At 45.0% G+C, this 19,564-nt stretch overlaps 1 protein-coding gene across 7 annotated transcripts in view; it reads left to right on the top strand.

Annotated features, from left to right (window-relative positions):
* Positions 1-19,564, top strand: part of LOC115555689 (capping protein, Arp2/3 and myosin-I linker protein 3) — a 130,530-nt gene that overhangs the window by 41,578 nt on the left and 69,388 nt on the right. For all 7 annotated transcript variants that reach the window (XM_030372686.1, XM_030372688.1, XM_030372687.1 and 4 more), the window contains 3 exons: positions 18,345-18,517; positions 18,865-18,933; positions 19,277-19,370. In XM_030372686.1, coding sequence (XP_030228546.1) covers positions 18,345-18,517; positions 18,865-18,933; positions 19,277-19,370 — 336 coding nt within the window. The remainder of the gene's footprint in view (positions 1-18,344; positions 18,518-18,864; positions 18,934-19,276; positions 19,371-19,564) is intronic.

Below are 19,564 nucleotides of genomic sequence, written 5' to 3'. Positions count from 1 at the left end.
GCCCATGCAAGTGAAAGGAACGTTCCACGGCATTGAGAAGACCCGTGTAATAATCCATAATAATTAAACTAGATTTTTTAATTTTTTTATTTATTTTTTTGTTTTAAAGTGGTTGGTACAAAATGATTCATGACGAAATCTGGTGGGGACGCGTCCCCGGCGTCCCCGGCGTAATCGACGCCTATGACGGCTGCGTTGTATACTAATCAAAATTGCACATTGGATTCTACATGAACCGGGCCGGGAGGATCCCGCTTTAGGTATCCCGCTTTAGGTATCCTTTAACCCTGCGTTCACACCAAAAGATGCAAAAAGTTGACGCGCGTCACGATCCCATTCAAAGTGAATGTAGAGACGCGTTGCTGCTTTGCTGCCGCAGCATTTGCTGCCGAGAAAACCGGCAGCAAAATTTGATTTGCGGCGCGTCAAAATCTGATTTGCAGTGCGGCATGCCCGTGCCCGCTGCCAATCAGCGTTCAACAGCGTTGCCACGGAGGCGTTGCCACTGAGTGACATGCCGTAACAGCCAATCAGTGTTACTCCCTTGGAGTGACCTAGAGTTCACTACCGTTACATTTATTTAGTAACTCGAAAAACCCCACAAATCAGCATTCTGTAGTGTAGTTGTGTTTACAGTTAAACTAAACTATAGTAGTATGTGTATGTATAAGTATGCTAAAGGGCTAGCATAACAACCCCAAACAAAACCCAGTTGGGTGCCAGGCAGCACCAGCCTTCCAGGCTCCGAATGGTCTCATGAACCCATAAACGACGGGCATTCCGACGTCTCTCCCTCTTCCACAACAGGTAAAGACATGCAATGCTTGTAATGTCGGTTGTGAATGAATTCAAAAGCACCGCGAAACTTCCCGCGCTGCAAAACTGCGGCGCAGCAAAACGTTTGCAGCGCGTCAAAACCTTTGCTGCGCCGCAAAACTTTTGCTGCGCCGCAAAACTTGATTTGCCGCGCCGCAAAACCTCGGCGTCAACGCGTTCGGGCAGCAAATGCATCTTTTGGTGTGAACGCAGGGTTAGAGGGGAAGGGGAAGAGGGAGAGAGGGGGGGAAGAGGGAGAGAGAGAGAAGGGGGGGGGGGGGGGGGGGGAGAAGAGAGAGAGAGAGAGAAGGGGGGGGGGGGGGAGAGAGAGAGAGAGAGAGAGAGAGAGAGAGAGAGCCTCCTACACAGCGCAAGATGGCGCCTGTTTTCACCAAAGGCTTTGACTACAAATATGGCGAAGGTTGGTAACAAAAGAAACCGACGTCATGAAGACGCGCCGTCTCTTTAAACCGTACACACGTGATTTGCACTCAAGACTCGCGGAAGAAGCAAACTATAAGCAATATGACCCTGATTATTGGTCAAACGCCTTCATGGATCTCTATAAGAATATTGAGATTGCGGCAAATTTGCTTCCACGGCGGGTTAGCGAGGCACTCAAACCAGTTGGGTTAAAACTGCGCAAGTGTACCTCTACGGCTGCGTTGTATACTAATCAAAATTGCACATTGGATTTTACATGAACCGGGCCGGGGGGAATCAATCTAATTTGAACTCCTTTGCAAACGACGGCCAAGTCTCCGGTTTAATATGCAACTAAGCTAGATTAACGTTAAAAACCTGACCTTTCCTCCCCCCACCGTAAGAGTTTGGAAGTTTGTGGCCGGTATAAATAAACCTTATGGTGGCCCGGCTTAACTTCGTCGCTTTCACCATATAACACTAAAACCACAGGTAATACGTCTCCCACGTTGGTACAAACATTAGATCTAGACGGGATTGGATACAGTCTATCGACAAACCCATATAAAACACACTCCTAGCTCTTTGCTTCCTGAGGTAGTTATTTAATTTAATCTGTTAGTGTATCCGAGGCCGTTTATCTAACCGGCTGTATGAATTTCAACCAGGCCGAGACCAAACGTCCCCGCAGCCAGACGGAGGCAGTACAAGCTATTTACCTAAATGTTACTATTCTAACTATACAGAGTTCAGTCATTGACAACAGCTTCTGTTTACCTTTTCAGTGGCGCCTGTAAACAGCTTGTATTGCGTCCCGACGGCCCCGTGGCCGCTAGTCTCGGTCTGGAACTTCCCCAGAACGTCGCGGGTCACCAAATTATTACGTAGTTCTTCAAGGAAAGTGGTCATATCCAAAGGAATAGCTTTTAAGAGAGTTTATTTGGTATCTCGTATTTTCGGTATGGTAAACTGATACTCTGAAGCAAAGAGAGATTGAAGATGTGTCTAAGCACGTGCGAGCGTTCTCCTAGCTGATCAATAGACCTTAACCCTGTCCAAATAGCTGCCGGAAAAATTCTGGCTTGCTCTCGCTCCAACCATCTGTTATGGTATGGATCCGCAAGCCCGGAAGTAGTGGGAGGAGCCGGGGTGACGTATTACCCTCGGCCTCCTTACCTGTCTGGTGCTGCCCTCTGTGGATGGAGCTGTTATTGCAGCTTTTAGTAAGGTCCTGCTCCCCTTGTGGCTATGTATAGTATTTACGGCTTATATGTTTGGTCTTGCTTCATAGGGTCTATGTGTGGGTACTGGTAGATTAGGTTCTTAAAATACGTAACAACAGCAACCTTATAGCTAGGGAACACACAATCCTATCAACTCATCTCCCCTCCGACCAACTCTTCTCCCCTCCGACCAACTCTTCTCCCCTCCGACCAACGCTTCTCGCTATCTCTGAATCTAAACTGTTGACATTGCTCCCCAAAGAAACGTTTGTGGGTTAAAACATATTCGTCCGTGAGTACGGACTCCTTCTTCAGGAGTTGTAACTTTTCGCTCATTGATATAGGTAGTTATGAAGCCAGGCAAAGACTGCTTAAATTGTTCAAAGGAAACAACACTGGATGCCGAACACCAACGACCAAAATGTGTCACCAGCTCACTTGTAAACTCCACATGAGTTTGCTTCTCCCCTTTTTTCCCCAACCTCTGAAGCGCTGCCTGTATGCTTCCGGAACTAATTCATAAGCCTTTAAGACAGCTCCCTTTACCATGTTATACCCTTTGCAATGTTGTGCTGCTAATGCTGCATATTACTTTTGGGCTTTACCTGTAAAAACGCATTGAAGCAGCAAGGTACGTTCACCATCAGGCCAATTCTGTGCATCAGAGACGCTGAAACATAGTAAAAAAAAAAAGTGTCTTGGTCTTTCTCATCAAATTTTGGCAGCAATCTCAGATTCTTAGTACAATCCATCCTAGGCGAACTAGCAGAACTAGTTATATCAGTTATTGCCTTTTTAGCTTCTTTAACTAGATTCAGTTTATATTGTTCCATTTCAAGTTTTGCCTGTTCTGTTTTGTTTCATTATTTCAAACTCCAACTCCCTTTGTTGCTTGAACTTCTCATGTTCCATCTGTAACAGCAGCTCTTTCTGCTGCTCAAAAGTGAAACTACCCCCTGCTGGAACAGTTGTGGTTGGTAACTCCTTACCGTAATCAGCAGCCAGAACCCCTTCAAACTTGCCTTAAAGGTCCCATGACATGCTATTTTATGTATTCTTTAATATAGGTATTAGTGGGCAACTAACACAGTATTCAAAGACGTTCCCGAAATTCAGCCGTGGTGCAGAGTTACAGCCACTCCGAGCCAGTCGCACATTGTAGCTATATGTCTGTAGCTATAATGCAAATGAGGAGTAGCGAGGCGGGTCAAGGAGGAGGTGGGGGTGTGGCCCTGAGCAGCTTGCAGCCACGGTACCATGCACTCTGTTTACAGTGGATGTATCGCAATGGCGAGGCGCACACAGCCATTAGCCGTGTTCTGTAAATATTCTAGAACACACGGGAGTCCTGGAGCTCTATATCTAAATATTATCATATAGCCTACATAGATATCTATATCATATAATATATATTATCACAGCCAAAAGCACGAATCACTAAGCACGACTTCCAAACTAAGGTTCTGCCCGGGAGCGTTCTCCCTAATGTCCCTTATGGAGCTCCGTACAGATCATTCATTGTTGAAAATTGTCTGTGATAACTAACAAATGACAACTTTTGGCCACCCATTTCTACTTAAAATTGTCTGTGATAACTAACAATATGACAGCTTTTGGCCGCCCGTTTCTACTTTCACCTTTGATACTGAGAAATTGTTACAATACACGGATATATTAAATGAAGGTGCGCTGCTCTGTAGGCAAACCGCGAAGGAAAAAAGGGTAGCTGCTTCATCTGTTCTTTTTAGAATTGTATGTCTTGATGTTTATTTTATCTAGCCATCTATTCTCTTGTTTTTGGCGATGTGAATGACGTCCGCCTCGATGCCTCAATCGCAAGTCCAGTGTCGCGAGCGGACGTTGCCATGACATTTAGAAATCATACCGTATTTAATGGGTTGTAGTGAGTGTAACATAATTCACCTACAGTATTTTGTTATGTGTTGTTCTTTCAATTGTGTTAGGCATGTCGTTTACTGTCTTGGGGGTTCAGGGATCGCTGTCCCTTAAGCATTACGAGCGTCTCATGACGTCAGAGCTCATGCGGGATTTGTTTACTTTCAGCACGTTTTGATTTCCTGTTTCTCTCTTACTAAATAAACGAGTCACACAACTGTGTGCTCAACGTGCGAAATTGTATCTCTCACTGATTGCAATTTCCACAGGGTTATCATTAATATTGATGTGTAGGGGTTGATTATAACTCGTGAATAATATTGTTTAGACCACGGTCTGGGGGAATACTCGTATTCTGATTGGCTGCAGTGCGTGCATTAACTCCTGATGTAGCCCTACAGACACCTGCTAAGTAGTTCCAGTCAGTGTTTAGATTCTCTGCCCGAGCCCGACGCGGGCCGATATTTCCCACCACTATACTCGGGCCGGGCCTTTGATCTAGCGTTTTTATTTTTATTTTACCATTGGTTTATTGGCCTAATCTGAGGAGAAATCTATGCCATAAACAGAAATATTATCGGCCTTTATTACACGGGTCTTCTCAATGCCGTGGAACGCTCCTTGCACTTGCATGGGTAGTAGTCCGGTGACTTGTCTACCCCAGCGTCTTCCGTTGATAAGCGACGTCACCGTCTTTGCGGACAAATTATTTCTCTGCTGATCAACACTACGAATGGCCAAAAGACTTGTATCCCCCCCCCCCTTAAATAAATACTATGGCAGAATTATTATTATTATTCTCATTCAACTTGAACATGTCTTTTTACAGTAGAGTGGTGGAGGGATGACGTATGTTGGCCAACCCGGAAGTGAGCGTCGCCCTGGATTCCCTCGACAAAAAGCCAACGGGTTTTGCCATTGGATTTTGGATTATTGCAGAAACATTTGCATCTTTAAAGCACCTCCTGAAAAACTGAAAATAAATAAATATATAAAAATAACCGTGCTCCAAAGAACGAAATGTAAACCAATGCATTCTGAATGGGAGGGTTTCTCCTATTTTTTCATGCTACACAGAACGGAATGTAAACCCATGCAAATAAAGACTTCATGGTCATAATAATTTAAATATCATTAATATCCTGAGTGTGTAGGGTGGTATTCTATTTTTTTCAACGGGGCTGCATCCAGTCACTTGACCGTTATGGTTGCTATGGTGGTTGCTATCGACCGCCCCCTCTAATCCTTACATGGCTATAAAAAACACGCGGCAAAGGAGCTGCCGTCAATTGTGTTGTTTTTGTCGTAAACTAGGGTCGGATGGTTAGAAAATAGGCAGATATTCCAAGTTATCCTTAAAAGGCAGCTTGGATGTTTTTATTTTCTGCAGTTTAGACTTCTACTATAACCTATTTTGGAAAGCAAAACACCAAGCTCATTGATTTAACGAGGCAGGGTTATTTGAAACAATTTATTAAATAAATATTTGTGAGATGTCATTACTTCTCCTGAGTTTGCTTCCTATTTATGTCGAGTATACACACCTACTGTCCACAAGCATCCCCCCCCTCCCCATATGGATTTGGAGAATTGTTGCCACATCCCATTGGTGGAGGTATCATATATATGAAAGAGGGCATTAAATTATACTATAATGATCAATTAGGAGGCCGAAGCCCTAAAGGTAGAAGTGATGCAATAGTTGACTGAGGGTCAACATTTGAGACCCCCTTTTATCAAAGGGGGTCTCAAAGGACACATACGCTTCAACCTGTGGCTCCAGCCCTACAGGAAATTACTCAGCAAGTGCTCCATCTCGTTGCACCTGCACCCAGCGGCTCGCTTGCAAGATTTTGGCCTGAAGTTCTTCCCAGACCTACACCCTAGCCATCCAACATGCATATCTGAGAATCAGGCCTCTCTTTAATAATGACAAAAAGTTATGAGAGAAATACACATGTACTTTTTGTTATCTCATAAGCGGCGTGGTGCCGGCTCCTTTTGACCCCAAACTTCAAAAACGTGGCCACAGGCCAGCTGTGTCTACACACCTTAAGCCACAAATGTACACCTCCATCCCACAGAAAATGGGGACTAGAAACTAACCTCTGTCTTATCTACATTTACTGTACTGTTGGAGGTCACGCCCCTTTTCCGGCCTTTTCGAGATAGCCAGGGATACTTGAATGTTTACACACATTTCCCGGGGCCCCGAGAACGACATATCCGAGATTTGGAGTTCTAGCCCTTAGAGAAAAAAAGTTTTCCCAAATGGACTGTCATTTGGACAAAGCCCCTCAGAAGTGTTGCCTGCAAGACCTAATGGTTCAGAATGTGGTGGAAAAACAGTTTTTGAGATAGGAAGGTCCTACCGCCCTGAAATTTGAATACCTTATTCTAGGGCCTAACTGGGACCCCCACACCGAAACTTGGCCCGGTCGGACCCCGAGGGCAGGAAGGGGGGGCCCTTCCTGCCTGAAACTTGGCCCAGTCGGACCCCGAGTGCAGGAAGGTGGGGCCTGGACTTTCATAATCTTCGCTTGGTGAATGTGAAGGATGTTTGGTCGGATGTTATGACGAAGAATCATAATGTGAATGGGAATATTCTATAAATGTCTTGATATCATCTTTCGTCTCAACACTTCTGCTGCAGCCGCTTAAAGTCTCACTCCGAGAACCTTAAAATATGAATCAATCCATTATAAGTATGAAAATATCTTCCCGGTGGTGTAACGGGGCAAACAAGGTGTGCTTTGACATCTACGTTTCGAGGCGATTGCAACAGTGCCACACATGATCATATTTGAATATGTTTCGGGGCAGTAATTAGCTGTCGATTTTGGAGGCCTTTATCAATAATGACCAGCTATAGATTTGCTTCCCGATGGAGATTTCTGACAAATTACATGTTATTTATTATCTACACGTTAAGCTGAGTCCAATGAGATCAAGCTCGCCCTCTTGCTACACCGAGATCATGTCCTAGACCATAGGTGTACCATGTAAAATACATGTTACCATTTGCTAGAGTGTCATGCTTGGTGTCATTGGACTCAGCTCAACGTGTAGATGCTAAATAACATGTAATTTGTCACAAATTTCTATCGGGAAGCAAATCAATAGCTGCTCATTATTGATTAAGGCCTCCAATTTCGACAGCTAATTACTACCATTAAACATGTTCGAATATGCTCATGTGTGGCACCGTTGCAATCGCCTGGAAGCGTAGATGTTGGAGGACACCTTGTTCGCCCTCTTACGCCACCGGGAAGATATTTACATACTTCTGACCCCAGAAGTCTGGGGTCAAAAGGTCAAAAGGAGCCGGCACCACGCCGCTTATGAGATAACAAAAAGTTCATGTGTATTTCTCTCATAACTTTTTGTCATTATTAAAGAGAGGCCTGATTCTCAGATATGAATGTTGGATGGCTAGGGTGTAGGTCTGGGAAGAACTTCAGGCCAAAATCTTGCAAGCGAGCCGCTGGGTGCAGGTGCAACTAGATGGAGCAATTGCTGAGTCATTTCCTGTAGGGCTGGAGCCACAGGTTGAAGCATATGCGTCCTTTGAGACCCCCTTTGATAAAAGGGGGTCTCAAATGTTGACCCTCAGTCACCTATTGCATCACTTCCTTTAGGGCTTCGGCCTCCTAATTGATCATTATTGTATAATTGAATGCCCTCTTTCATATATATCATACCTCCACCACTGGGACGTGGCAACAATTCTCCAAATCCATATGGGGAGGGGGGGGGGGGATGCTTGTGGACAGTAGGGGTGTATACTCGACATAAATAGGAAGCAAACTCAGGAGAAGTAATGACATCTCACAAATATTTATTCAATAAATTGTTTCAAATAACCCTGCCTCGTTAAATCAATGAGCTTGGAGTTTTGCTTTCCAAAATAGGTTATAGTAGAAGTCTAAACTGCAGAAAATAAAAACATCCAAGCTGCCTTTTAAGGATACCTTGGAATATCTGCCTATTTTCTAACCATCGGACCCTAGTTTACGACAAAAACAACACAATTGACGGCAGCTCCTGTGCCGCGTGGTTTTTAGAGCCATGTAAGGATTAGAGGGGACGGTCGATAGCAACCACCATAGCAACCATAACCGTCAAGTGACTGGATGCAGCCCTGTTGAAAAAAATAGAATACCACCCTACACACTCAGGATATTAATGATATTTAAATTATATGACCATGAAGTCTTTATTTGCATGGGTTTACATTCCGTACTGTGTAGCATGGAAAAATCGGAGAAACACTCCCATTCAAATGTTGCCAAGGCTGCGTGCACGGACGCTGCGGCTCGGAGCTCTCTACCCCAGGGCTTTTTTATTGTTGAATGTGTGGCTTCTTTGTGTGTGAAATAACATGTGTGAGTGGGTTAAGACTTGCATACACCTGTGCAGAGTTGATGAACATTGGATTTGCGTGTCAAATCGACATTACACCAGACTTTTTCTCTATTTACTATTTTGTATCTTTTTAGTATTTTGGTAGTCATGGTGATGGCGGAGCGCACGGACGCTGCGGCTCGGAGCTCTCTACCTCAGTGTTTTACATATACCAGTGCAGATTTGATGAACATCGGATTTGCGTGTCAAATCGACAATACACCGGATTTTCAGCAGTCTCACAACATACCGCCAGACATAGCCAGACCACCGTGCTCTGCCTGGACTGTTGTCGGGCCTGGGAGGCGACGCAGACGGCATAGGGAACGGAAGCAGAAACGGGGATGCAGAGCGGGTCTACTAGTTAGGCTGAGGAAACAGCCCTTCAGACCGGCTCTGCCGAGCATATTCTTGAGCAACGCCAGATCAATGGTCAACAAAACAGACGAATTGGAGTTATTGATGGCGGAGAATCGGCACACTCGGGACTGTTGCGTGACGATAATCACGGAAACTTGGCTTCACTCTTTCGTTCCGGACGCAGCAGTACAGCTGACTAGTCGCACCATGCACCGCTTTGACAGAACCAGCAGCTCTCTTAAGAAGAAGGGAGGAGGTTTGTGAATTTACATTCATCAAGGCTGGTGTATGGATAGCAGAGTTATAAACACCCACTGCTCTCCCGAACTGGAGACAATGACTGTTCTGTGCAGACCGTTTTATCTTCCAAGAGAACTAACAGTGGTACTAGTTACTGCTGTATATGTCCCCCCGGGTGCCAATGTCAGCACGGCTGTCTCCCAGCTCCGCGAATTGATAAGCAGACAACAGAAGGCTCATCCTGAGGGAGCTTTTATTGTTGCTGGGGATTTTAATCAGGACTGTCTAAAGAGTGTGCTTCCCAAGTTTGTGCAGTATGTCCAGGGTCCCACCAGAGGTAAAAACACATTAGATCGGCTTTACTCAAATCTTAAGAAAGCATACAGGACAATACCCCTCCCCCACCTGGGCAGGTCGGATCATATTTCCCTGCTCAGTGTCCCAGCTTACATAGAAAACCTCCTCCCTCAGGAGGAGAATAAAACCAGCCAAAAGAATTGTACAAATCTGGCCCGAGGGAGCACTCAGCCAGCTCTCAGAACTGCTTTTACCACACCGAATGGGCTGTTTTTGATCAACTGGAGCTAAATGACCGCACTGAGTCTGTTTTGTTTTATATTAAGACCTGCACGGACAATGTTACAGTGAACAAACAAATCACAGTTTTCAATAATCTGAAACCATGGATGACAGTTGAGGTGAGGACACTGCTGAAAGCCCGAGACTTAGCCTTCAAGGCTGGCGACCAGGACCAGTACAGGATGGCAAGAGCAAACCTGAGGAGAGGGATCAAAGCAGCCAAAGTGGACTACAAGAGGAAGGTGGAGAACCATCTGGCTGACAACAACCCGAGGAAAGTGTGGCAGGGTCTACAACACCTGACGAACTACAAGGGCACCCCATCGGATGCAGTAACTGCTGACACTTCGCTGGTCGAAGAGCTGAATAACTTTTTCACCCGTTTTGAAGTTCAAAAACCCCACCTTGCTCCCGCTCCTCCTCCTCCTCTGTCCTCCCAGCCCCTGAGCACCCACCAGCTTGAGCTGCAGGAACATCAGGTGAGAAGAGTCCTGAAGGCCGTAAACCCACACAAGGCAGCAGGACCAGACGGAGTACTGGGAAAAGTACTGAAGGCCTGCGCGGACCAACTGTCAGGGGTCCTAACAAGGATATTCAACACCTCTCTGGAACAGGCTATGGTCCCACCCTGCCTCAAAGCAGCCACCATTGTCCCAGTTGCAAAGAAATCCACCATAGGCAGCCTAAATGACTATAGACCAGTGGCACTAACATCTGTCGTCATGAAGTGCTTCGAGAAGCTCGTCCTCCCCCACCTTAAGTCCTGCATCCCTCAAAACATAAAGCAAACAGGTCGACAGCTGATGCAATCGCCACTGTCCACCACACTGCAGCAAGTCACCTGGAAAAACAGGGGAATTATGTCAGGATGCTTTTTGTTGACTTTAGTTCGGCGTCTAACACAATCTTGCCGAACATTCTCATCAGGAAGCTGACTGACCTGGATTTCCCTGCCCCAACCTGTAAATGGATTTACAGCTTCCTGACGGACCGTCCACAGACAATGAGTATGGGGACACAAACATCTTCCACCCTGACACTCAGCACGGGCTCCCCTCAGGGCTGTGTGCTGAGCCCCTTCCTGTATTCTCTTTACACGCATGACTGCGTCCCCGCCCATCACTCCAATGTCATCGTCAAATTTGCGGATGACACTACAGTGATGGGTCTCATCTCCAACGGTGACGAGACAGCATACAGGGAGGAAGTCCAGAGGCTCACAGCCTGGCTAATAACCTTTTGCTGAACGCCAGCAAAACCAAGGAGATGATATTTGACTGGGGCGGGACGAGAGGTGACCTCACCCCACTCCAGATAGACGGGGTCTGCGTGGAGAAGGTCTCCTCCTTCAAGTTTCTGGGGATGCAGGTCAGTAAGGACCTAACCTGGCACACCAACACGGTTGCGGTGGTCGGAAAAGCTCAGCAGAGGCAATTTTTTCTAAGACTGCTGAGGAAATGCCAGGTGGGGACAAAGCTTCTGCAGACCTTTTACCACTCTGCTGTTGAAAGTGTACTGGTGTATGGCATTACGGTGTGGTACGCAAACTGCACAGCCAAAGACAGGAAAACCCTGCAGGGGGTTATTAAGACGGCAGGAAAAATCATCGGCTGCCCCCTGCCCTCCCTGGAGAACATTGCCACCTCCCGGGGGCTGAATAGGGCAAAAATAATTATGAGTGACCCATCACACCCCGGCCATGGCTTCTTCCAACTCCTCCCTTCGGGTAGGAAATACAGGTCCCTTGGGAGCCGGACAAACAGGCTGAGGAATACCCCCCCCCCCCCAATGGACATGTGAAATCCTCTACCATATTTATCTATTTAAAGAAAAGACACTGATATGTTATGTCTGCATATTTATATTTATTGTGCCTATTGCTGTTGTTTGTGTTTGTATTTTTGCACTGCTTTATTTTGCACTATGGGTAGTGAGCACCACCCCAATTTCATTGTACAAGTTTGCACAATGACAATAAAGTCTGAATCTGAATTCAGAATGCATTGGTTTACATTTCGTTCTTTGGAGCACGGTTATTTTTATGTATTTATTTATTTTCAGTTTTTGAGGAGGTGCTTCAAAGATGCAAATGTTTCTGCAATAATCCAAAATCCAATGGCAAAACCCGTTGGCTTTTTGTCGAGGGAATCCAGGGCGACGCTCACTTCCGGGTTGGCCAACATACGTCATCCCTCCACCACTCTACTGTAAAAACGTATGTTCAAGTTGAATGAGAATAATAATAATAATAATAATTCTGCCATAGTATTTATTTAAGGGGGGGGGGGGGGGGGGGGGGATACAAGTCTTTTGGCCATTCGTAGTGTTGATGAGCGGCATTGAGAAGACCCGTGTAATAAAGGCCTATAATATTTCTGTTTATGGCATAGATTTCTCCTCAGATTAGGCCAATAAACCAATGGTAAAATAAAAATAAAAACGCTCGATGAAAGGCCCGGCCCGAGTATAGTGGTGGCAAATATCGGCCCGCGTCGGGCTCGGGCTCGGGCAGAGAATCTAAACACTGACTGGAACTATTTAGCAGGTAGGGCTAAAGGTAGGGCTAAGGGCTATGTAGGGCTACATCAGGAGTTAATGCACGCACTGCAGCTGTCACGTTAAAATTGTACCGGGGGCGAAAATTGTACCGGCCTACGTCATCAGTTGTTTAGATCTTGACAACCTGCCTGGCAACAAACACGCGATCGTCTGTTGCCGGGCAGGTTGCAAAAAACATTCGGCTCATGTGTCCAAAAGACGAAATAACATAATACAGATAACGGATCGCTAGATAACCATTGTTTTTACTTTATATTTGTATTGTATTTAATTGTTTAATCGAATAGCAACAGACGACGCGATCGTCTGTTGCCGGGAAACGGGCGATCGCGTCAAATGACGTAGGAAGGTTCTTGAACATTCGCGTCCTACGTCATTTGACGCGATCGCCCGTTTCCCGGCAACAGACGATCGCGTCGTCTGTTGCTATTCGATATTCGAACACATACAAAATACTGTAGGTGAATTATGTTACACTCACTACAACCCATTAAATACGGTATGATTTCTAGATGTCATGGCAACGTCCGCTCGCGACACTGGACTTGCGATCGAGGCATCGACGCGGACGTTCATTCACATAGCCAAAAACAAGAGAATAGATGGCTAGATAAAATAAACATCAAGACCCTTTTTCCTTCGCGGTTTGCCTACAGAGCAGCGCACCTGCATTTAATATATCCGTGTATTGTCACAATTTCTCAGTATCAAAGGTGAAAATAGAAACGGGTGGCCAAAAGCTGTCATTTGTTAGTTATCACAGACAATTTGTAGAAACGGGTGGCCAAAAGCTGTCATTTGTTAGTTATCACAGACAATTTTCAACAATGAATGATCTGTACGGAGCTCCATAAGGGACATCAGGGAGAACGCTCCCGGACAGAACCTTAGTTTGGAAGTCATGCTTAGTGACACGACAAATAGCCTACTTCCAATTGAAATACAACATTTTGAAAATAGGCCTACGTGTCCCTGATCACGTTTCAATAGATTAAATAACGTGACAGTGTCACGTATTTTCGTGAGACCAGGTTCGAGCGTGTGCATGGGTTGAATTGCGTGTGTCTCACGCCGAATGCATGAGACTTGAGAGCCCTGTACTTACGTGACACAAACCAGCACCGCAAACGTACTCTCCCGCTTGAGATGACGTCTTTCTTTATAGGTTCATTGGTCTGATTCGCCGATTTCCCATGCTGATATCCCCGGAGATTCTCGGGCATCTTCGACAATTTGGCTATAGATTGTCTCATTACACGCTAAATAATATAATTATAGCCTAATTATATATATAGCCTATATATATATATAGGCAATATATATAATTAGGCAATATATATATATATATATATATATATATATATATATATATATATATATATATATATATATATATATATACAGGGTGCGATTTGCCGGTGGGGATGGTGGGGATTATCCCCCCCTCTGGTTTACACGTCCTACCCTCTGCTGAATTATTTTTATCCTCGGTGGGGATAAAAATTATCCCCCCCACCCAAAGTATTTTCACCATTACATCGTAATAATTAACAACCAAAATACACAGGGCCCGTCCTCATTTTGATTGTGCTGTGATTTTGATCTACCGGGAGCGAGTCAGAGGCGTCGCGCTCGCAGAAAGCAGTTTTATTTTGAAAACCAACCGGATTTACTTGCGTTTCTATGGTTTCAAAAGTCAACTTCCTGTCCCCGCCGAAACAAAAGTTTAAACCAAATGGACGAAAAATGAAAAGAATACAGAGCAGCATATCTTCATATTTGAAAGAGCTTGAGTCTGCGGCTTTTGATTTGGGCATCCAGGCTCGTAGGATTGGGAGAGTGTTTGATGTGCGCTGGCTGTCCTCAGCCTGCACGTCAGTGACAGCTCTCTGGGAGAGCTATCCAGCCTTCCCGGCCCGCAGATTTGCAGAGATGTGGTTGAAGCAGGGTCACCACGCTGCTATCGATCCGCCAACAGGAAAGCAAAAAAAAGAGGCTGAAGTGCGTCATCAGAGCGGACTGTTTTCGTATTCTGACCTATAGTCTACCCGATTAACCCATAAAAAAAAAAAAACGTCTTGACAGCACATTGTGGTATTTCATATTTTCTGTTGAACTGATATCGGGGAAAAAATATATATATATTTTTTATTTGGCGCATTTAAAAACAATATTAGCTATGAGAAAATATTTCTGCAAATGCAGTGGTTAAGTTCACGTTCAAAATAGGCCTACCGCCTACGTTATGAAGCCTAAGTGTAAGGTTTAAATACACAAAGTCACAAGATCAACTGTTTTCATAAGTTTTCACACTGTTGTGTGGTTATTTTTCCTGAATAAAATGTTTCTCAAAATTATCCCCCCCTCTGGTTTTTTCACAAATCGCACCCTGTATATATATATATATATATATATATATATATATATATAGCATTTGTGGTTTTGGCATAAACATAACTAGGGTGCACTGTACTATCTGCGCACACCCTTTCTGAAGCCTCTCTCTCGCTCTCTCTCTGTCCCTCTCCCTCTCTCTCTTTCTCTCTCTCTCGTACCGTTTTGTGGAGCACGTTAATTGTCTGAGAACACTCCCATTCAGAAAAAAAAGTCAGACTATCGTGCTCTGGAACACGCTTCAATAGATTAAAGGTTGGGTAGGTGATTTGCGAAACGCCAGCAGATTTTGAAAATACACAACTCAAATGGTCCTACCCCCTCTCCTTCAACGCTGACTCTGACTCCACCCATTCCAAGTACCTGGACGCGCAATCATGCACGAGCGCGAACAGAGATGCGCGAGAGCGAGCCAGGCTAGCGTAGGTTTTCGTTTAACAACATGGCACTACATTCAGCTGTAAGTTGCACCCAGTACCGCGGGAAGTAGGAGTGCTGGGGGTGCTGCAACACCCCCTGTCCGAGGCCCTGTCTTATCACAGAAAACGATCATTTCTAAAAACTCCGGCCAAAGTGGAGATTTCTGAAAACGCCGGTTATGTGTTGTCGTGTCAACGGGGAGAAACGGGATTTTAGGTTCTGAAGCGTCACATTATGCACCAGGAAATGCTTAACGTCATGTGAGCGCCCGCTGTACCGTATTGGTCCGAATATAAACACAAACCCCATTGTAAGACGACCTATATTTGGAAAAAAGATTTGAAGACCAGATCCGTTTTTTATGAATAAATAAATTGTATTCATTGAAATAATATACGAAAATAAAAAGGCATCGAATAAAACACTGCATTGCCACTAAACAGTAGTGCAAATAGGCCGTACTGATGTGTACACCAAAGACTATTCCTGACACTCCTCTGCCCCGCTGTGTTCGCTCTGGCTGTGGTCGCTCCGAACTGTTTCGGCCCGTGGCAAAGCGAGTCATCCTCGCTGCTGTCCAAGGCATTTTGAGACGCAGCATTTATTTAATGCTCATATGACCTAGTGCTGAAAAAAGGTTATATGAAAAAGTGTGAGGGTAGCGGTGGTGCGCTAAACTTGTTCTGTGAGCAGCTGGATGTGAACGATCGATTTTCAACTGTCCGCGCATGCACTGGTGTAATTGAGCTGCGCTGCTATACATCTTTTTTTATCAATGTAACGAGTTGCGAGTCTAGCGCAGGCTGAGTTTTTTTTTTTCCCTGCACCCCCTGCTGAGAATACGTTCTCGCTGCTATGGTTGGACCAGATGTTATAAACATTAAACGGTCACATAAATCATTACTATTTTTAGAAAATGTATGTTTGTTTCATATAATTGTATTGGAAGTCCTGGTTTTCACTAGGGTTGCCGCGGTGTGGACATTTTCACACCGAGTAATACACTCGTCTCCACACCGGTATTACCGAGTTTAAACGGTATAAACTTTGAAACTAGGTCAACCGCCACACAAGCATCGGTTTTTAGACCCTTCTCGTCCTTCAGTTGCCGCCAACGTTCGAAAGCAGCGCCTAGGATTATTCTTGATTTCAGTTTTTCTCTTTCAGCGTTTTTATTATCAATTACTCTCTGAAAAAGAGTTTTCCTTCTCTTTGCTGGTGGTGGTGGTGGTGGTGGGGATGGTGGCGTCTTGTCTGCCATGGAAATTGTCTTCTACTGCTAGGTCCAAATGTGGATTAACTAGTTCCAGTAGCTACCGCAGGATAACAACAAACAGGAGCTTGCTCTGGGTCACGAGCTCTGGGTCACGAGTACTGCACGAAGGGGTCGCGCGCGGGGCGCGGGGGAGGGGGAGTGCAGTACGACCGTTTGATTGACGTACTTACTGTCCAATGCAACTCGGTGGCAATGGAAATGATTGGCTGGAGTTTTTCGAGCCCTGCCCGTTCCACAGATGATTGACTTGTTTAATTTTCATGTCAGTACTTCTAACTCAGTGGCTGTAAGCGGGTTATGATAAGGATTTCAAGTAATTTTGCAAAAATGGCCAAAAAAGCAAATCACCTATACAACCTTTAACGTTCGTGAGCAGGAGCACGCAATCGCGTTATACCGGGTTGCAACCACAGACATTCCAAATCAGCGCGCTTGAGCCTCCGTTTTTTCAAAGGCCAGCAGAACAGCTAGTGCTCGTTTTACACCAAACGCAAGTTTTAGCCACTGGGGGACCATAGGCAGGATAGGGGAACTCATATTTATGTTAGAAAACCTCATAAAGTGAGATTTTCATGTCATGGGACCTTTAAGGATGCGTTTTATGGTGTCCTTCAGAGGAGTGGCTGCAATCTGAATCTTGAAATAATCAGCAATTGACTAAACCTGATCCTTCGTGCAGTTATCAAGCAACGCCTCAGAAGGAGACCAAACAAATTCCTCTACTATAGAAGCCATACTGCTCCAACAATCGCAGCATGAGCCGACCAAAAAAAAAAGAGGGTGCTGTATAGGCAGCAATACAATCACTAGCTAAAAGGAACACTGGAGCTTTCCCTACCCTAGCTAATCTCCAAAAGCTAACTGTATATCTCATCCCTAGTCTTGGTGTGATTACCGGCTGGGGGTATTTACTCGCTGTAAACCAGTGGGTCTGAAAAGACCCTGCTATGCAGTTACCCTCAGAACACCCTAGACGGGATCCTGAGCATATAGGTCTACCCGCTTTCACCACCACATAAAACGAAAAGGATGCAAACAAACTCTCCAATAGAGCAAGTTTCTAATCCTGCCAAGAAAAACTCCAGTTATTCCCGAAGCAACCTAAATACCAGCCCCTGTAGACGTACCCCAAACAATCTACCCCAATTCAAACAAATGCTCTCACAAAATAACTACCAAACTGTTATGTGTGATACTGTCACAGCCCGGCTCAAGGGAATGACAAGGAGGAGACCACACATAGCTTTAAGTTTGACAATCATAGTTTATTTAACCAACTTAACGTAAAGTAAGTTAAAGGGATGCATGCAAATCAGTAATAATCAGTGCTGTGTGTGGATGAGTGGAGAATGTGATGTATGTGAAAAGCAAAGTTAACCAAAAACCCTAAACAAACCATACGTCAAGGGAGAGAGAGAGCAAGTGGCTGACTCCTACAGTTTATATAGCTGAGGAGCTCAGCCCGCATGGGTATTAGCCATTACACTGATCACTCAATCAGGAAGTGCCAGAGGGCTGTCACAATGGCGATTTCGCCATCCAACCTTCGCCGATGTGGGCCCTGCCTTTTGTCAGCATTTCATCTTGCATTTTTTTATCTCGCAGCTTGGGGATGTGGGATTTTTTTCTTGCGTGGATGGGAGCTTGCATCCCTCTTCCTGCGATTAGAGTTTGGCACGGCTATGGTGTGTCTACATTCTTCACATCTCTCTCTCTCTCTCTCTCTCTCTGCCACATGTCTTTTCCGTCCCCAGGCGCTGCAGTCTCTGTCGCTGACTGAATCGCGTCTCCGCTCTCGGGGCACGGTGTTGGTGAACACCCTGGGCAGCAACACCTGCCTCAGGAAAGTGGACCTGAGTGGGAACAGCATGGAGGACATTGGTGCTAAGATGCTGAGCAAGGCTCTTCAGATCAACACCACACTCAGGTGAGCGTGGAGGTCAGGTGGTAGGAGTGCCTATCATCGTCATATACCTACTTACTCTTATGCTTTGTTGATAGCTGTATTTTGGGATATTTTATGCATTAATTGTTTCTATTTTCTCTATTATAATGTTGCGTAAGTTATTACCATGTGTCTTATGGCTTACAGGTGTTGTCTTTTGTGTTTCTCAGCATCCCTGACAGCAAAAGACTAGATCTTTAACTTGAAGTTTACATTTTCAGAATAGACCATACAGTCAGAATGTGTTTTAGAGATGTATACTTTAGAGACATTAGCCAACTATTCAATTTCAGCATGTCTTTGTGTTGGGTTGCCGATGCCTCCTACAGGAGCGTGACATGGGATCGAAACAATACCTCAGCGACTGGCTTTTTGGATGTAGCGCGGGCACTCGAGCAGTAAGAGGATAACACAAAACACACCCACCAACTCAGACCATCTCTTTGAACACCAGCCTTCCTTCATAGCACAGCAGTAAACTAGCAACACATTGGAAAGGTGTGAATGAAACCTGGGCTGAGGGCCAGAGATTACATGGTTATAGATCAAAGCCAAATTCTTCCCCCTTCTGAACGAGTGTGATAAATATGTTTTAAGACAGCTTCCTCCACTGGCAAATTTTAAATCTAAACCAAAGTTTCTTTTGATAGGGTTCTCTGGAACAAAACCCCGCTCTAATAACACTTTCTTCTTTTTTTCCTCCGACGTTTTCATTGACACCGCCATCGTCAACCTCTTAAGTAATTTCACCTTGCAGTACATGCCCCTCCCTCTCAGTGACATCAGCCAGGCATACCGGAGTGCCCCAGGGAAAACGGAGCAGGCTCTAACCAAGGTTGGTGTCCTTGTCTGGCATTCGCCTGGTAAAACTTCAGAAATAAACCCAATACAACTTTATGTATTTTCATAGCGGTGCAATTTATTTATTGGAATTTAACTAAATGGTTTCATTGCACAAATTATGTACTTTTTATGGTCTAGTCTAGCATAAAACAGCCAGTTTCAGTTTTTAAAGGGAAGAGATATGCA

This window comes from Gadus morhua, chromosome 12 (genome assembly GCF_902167405.1).
Source record: "Gadus morhua chromosome 12, gadMor3.0, whole genome shotgun sequence".
Classification (NCBI taxonomy): domain Eukaryota; kingdom Metazoa; phylum Chordata; class Actinopteri; order Gadiformes; family Gadidae; genus Gadus; species Gadus morhua.
This window is presented reverse-complemented; position numbering and strand designations above follow the sequence as displayed.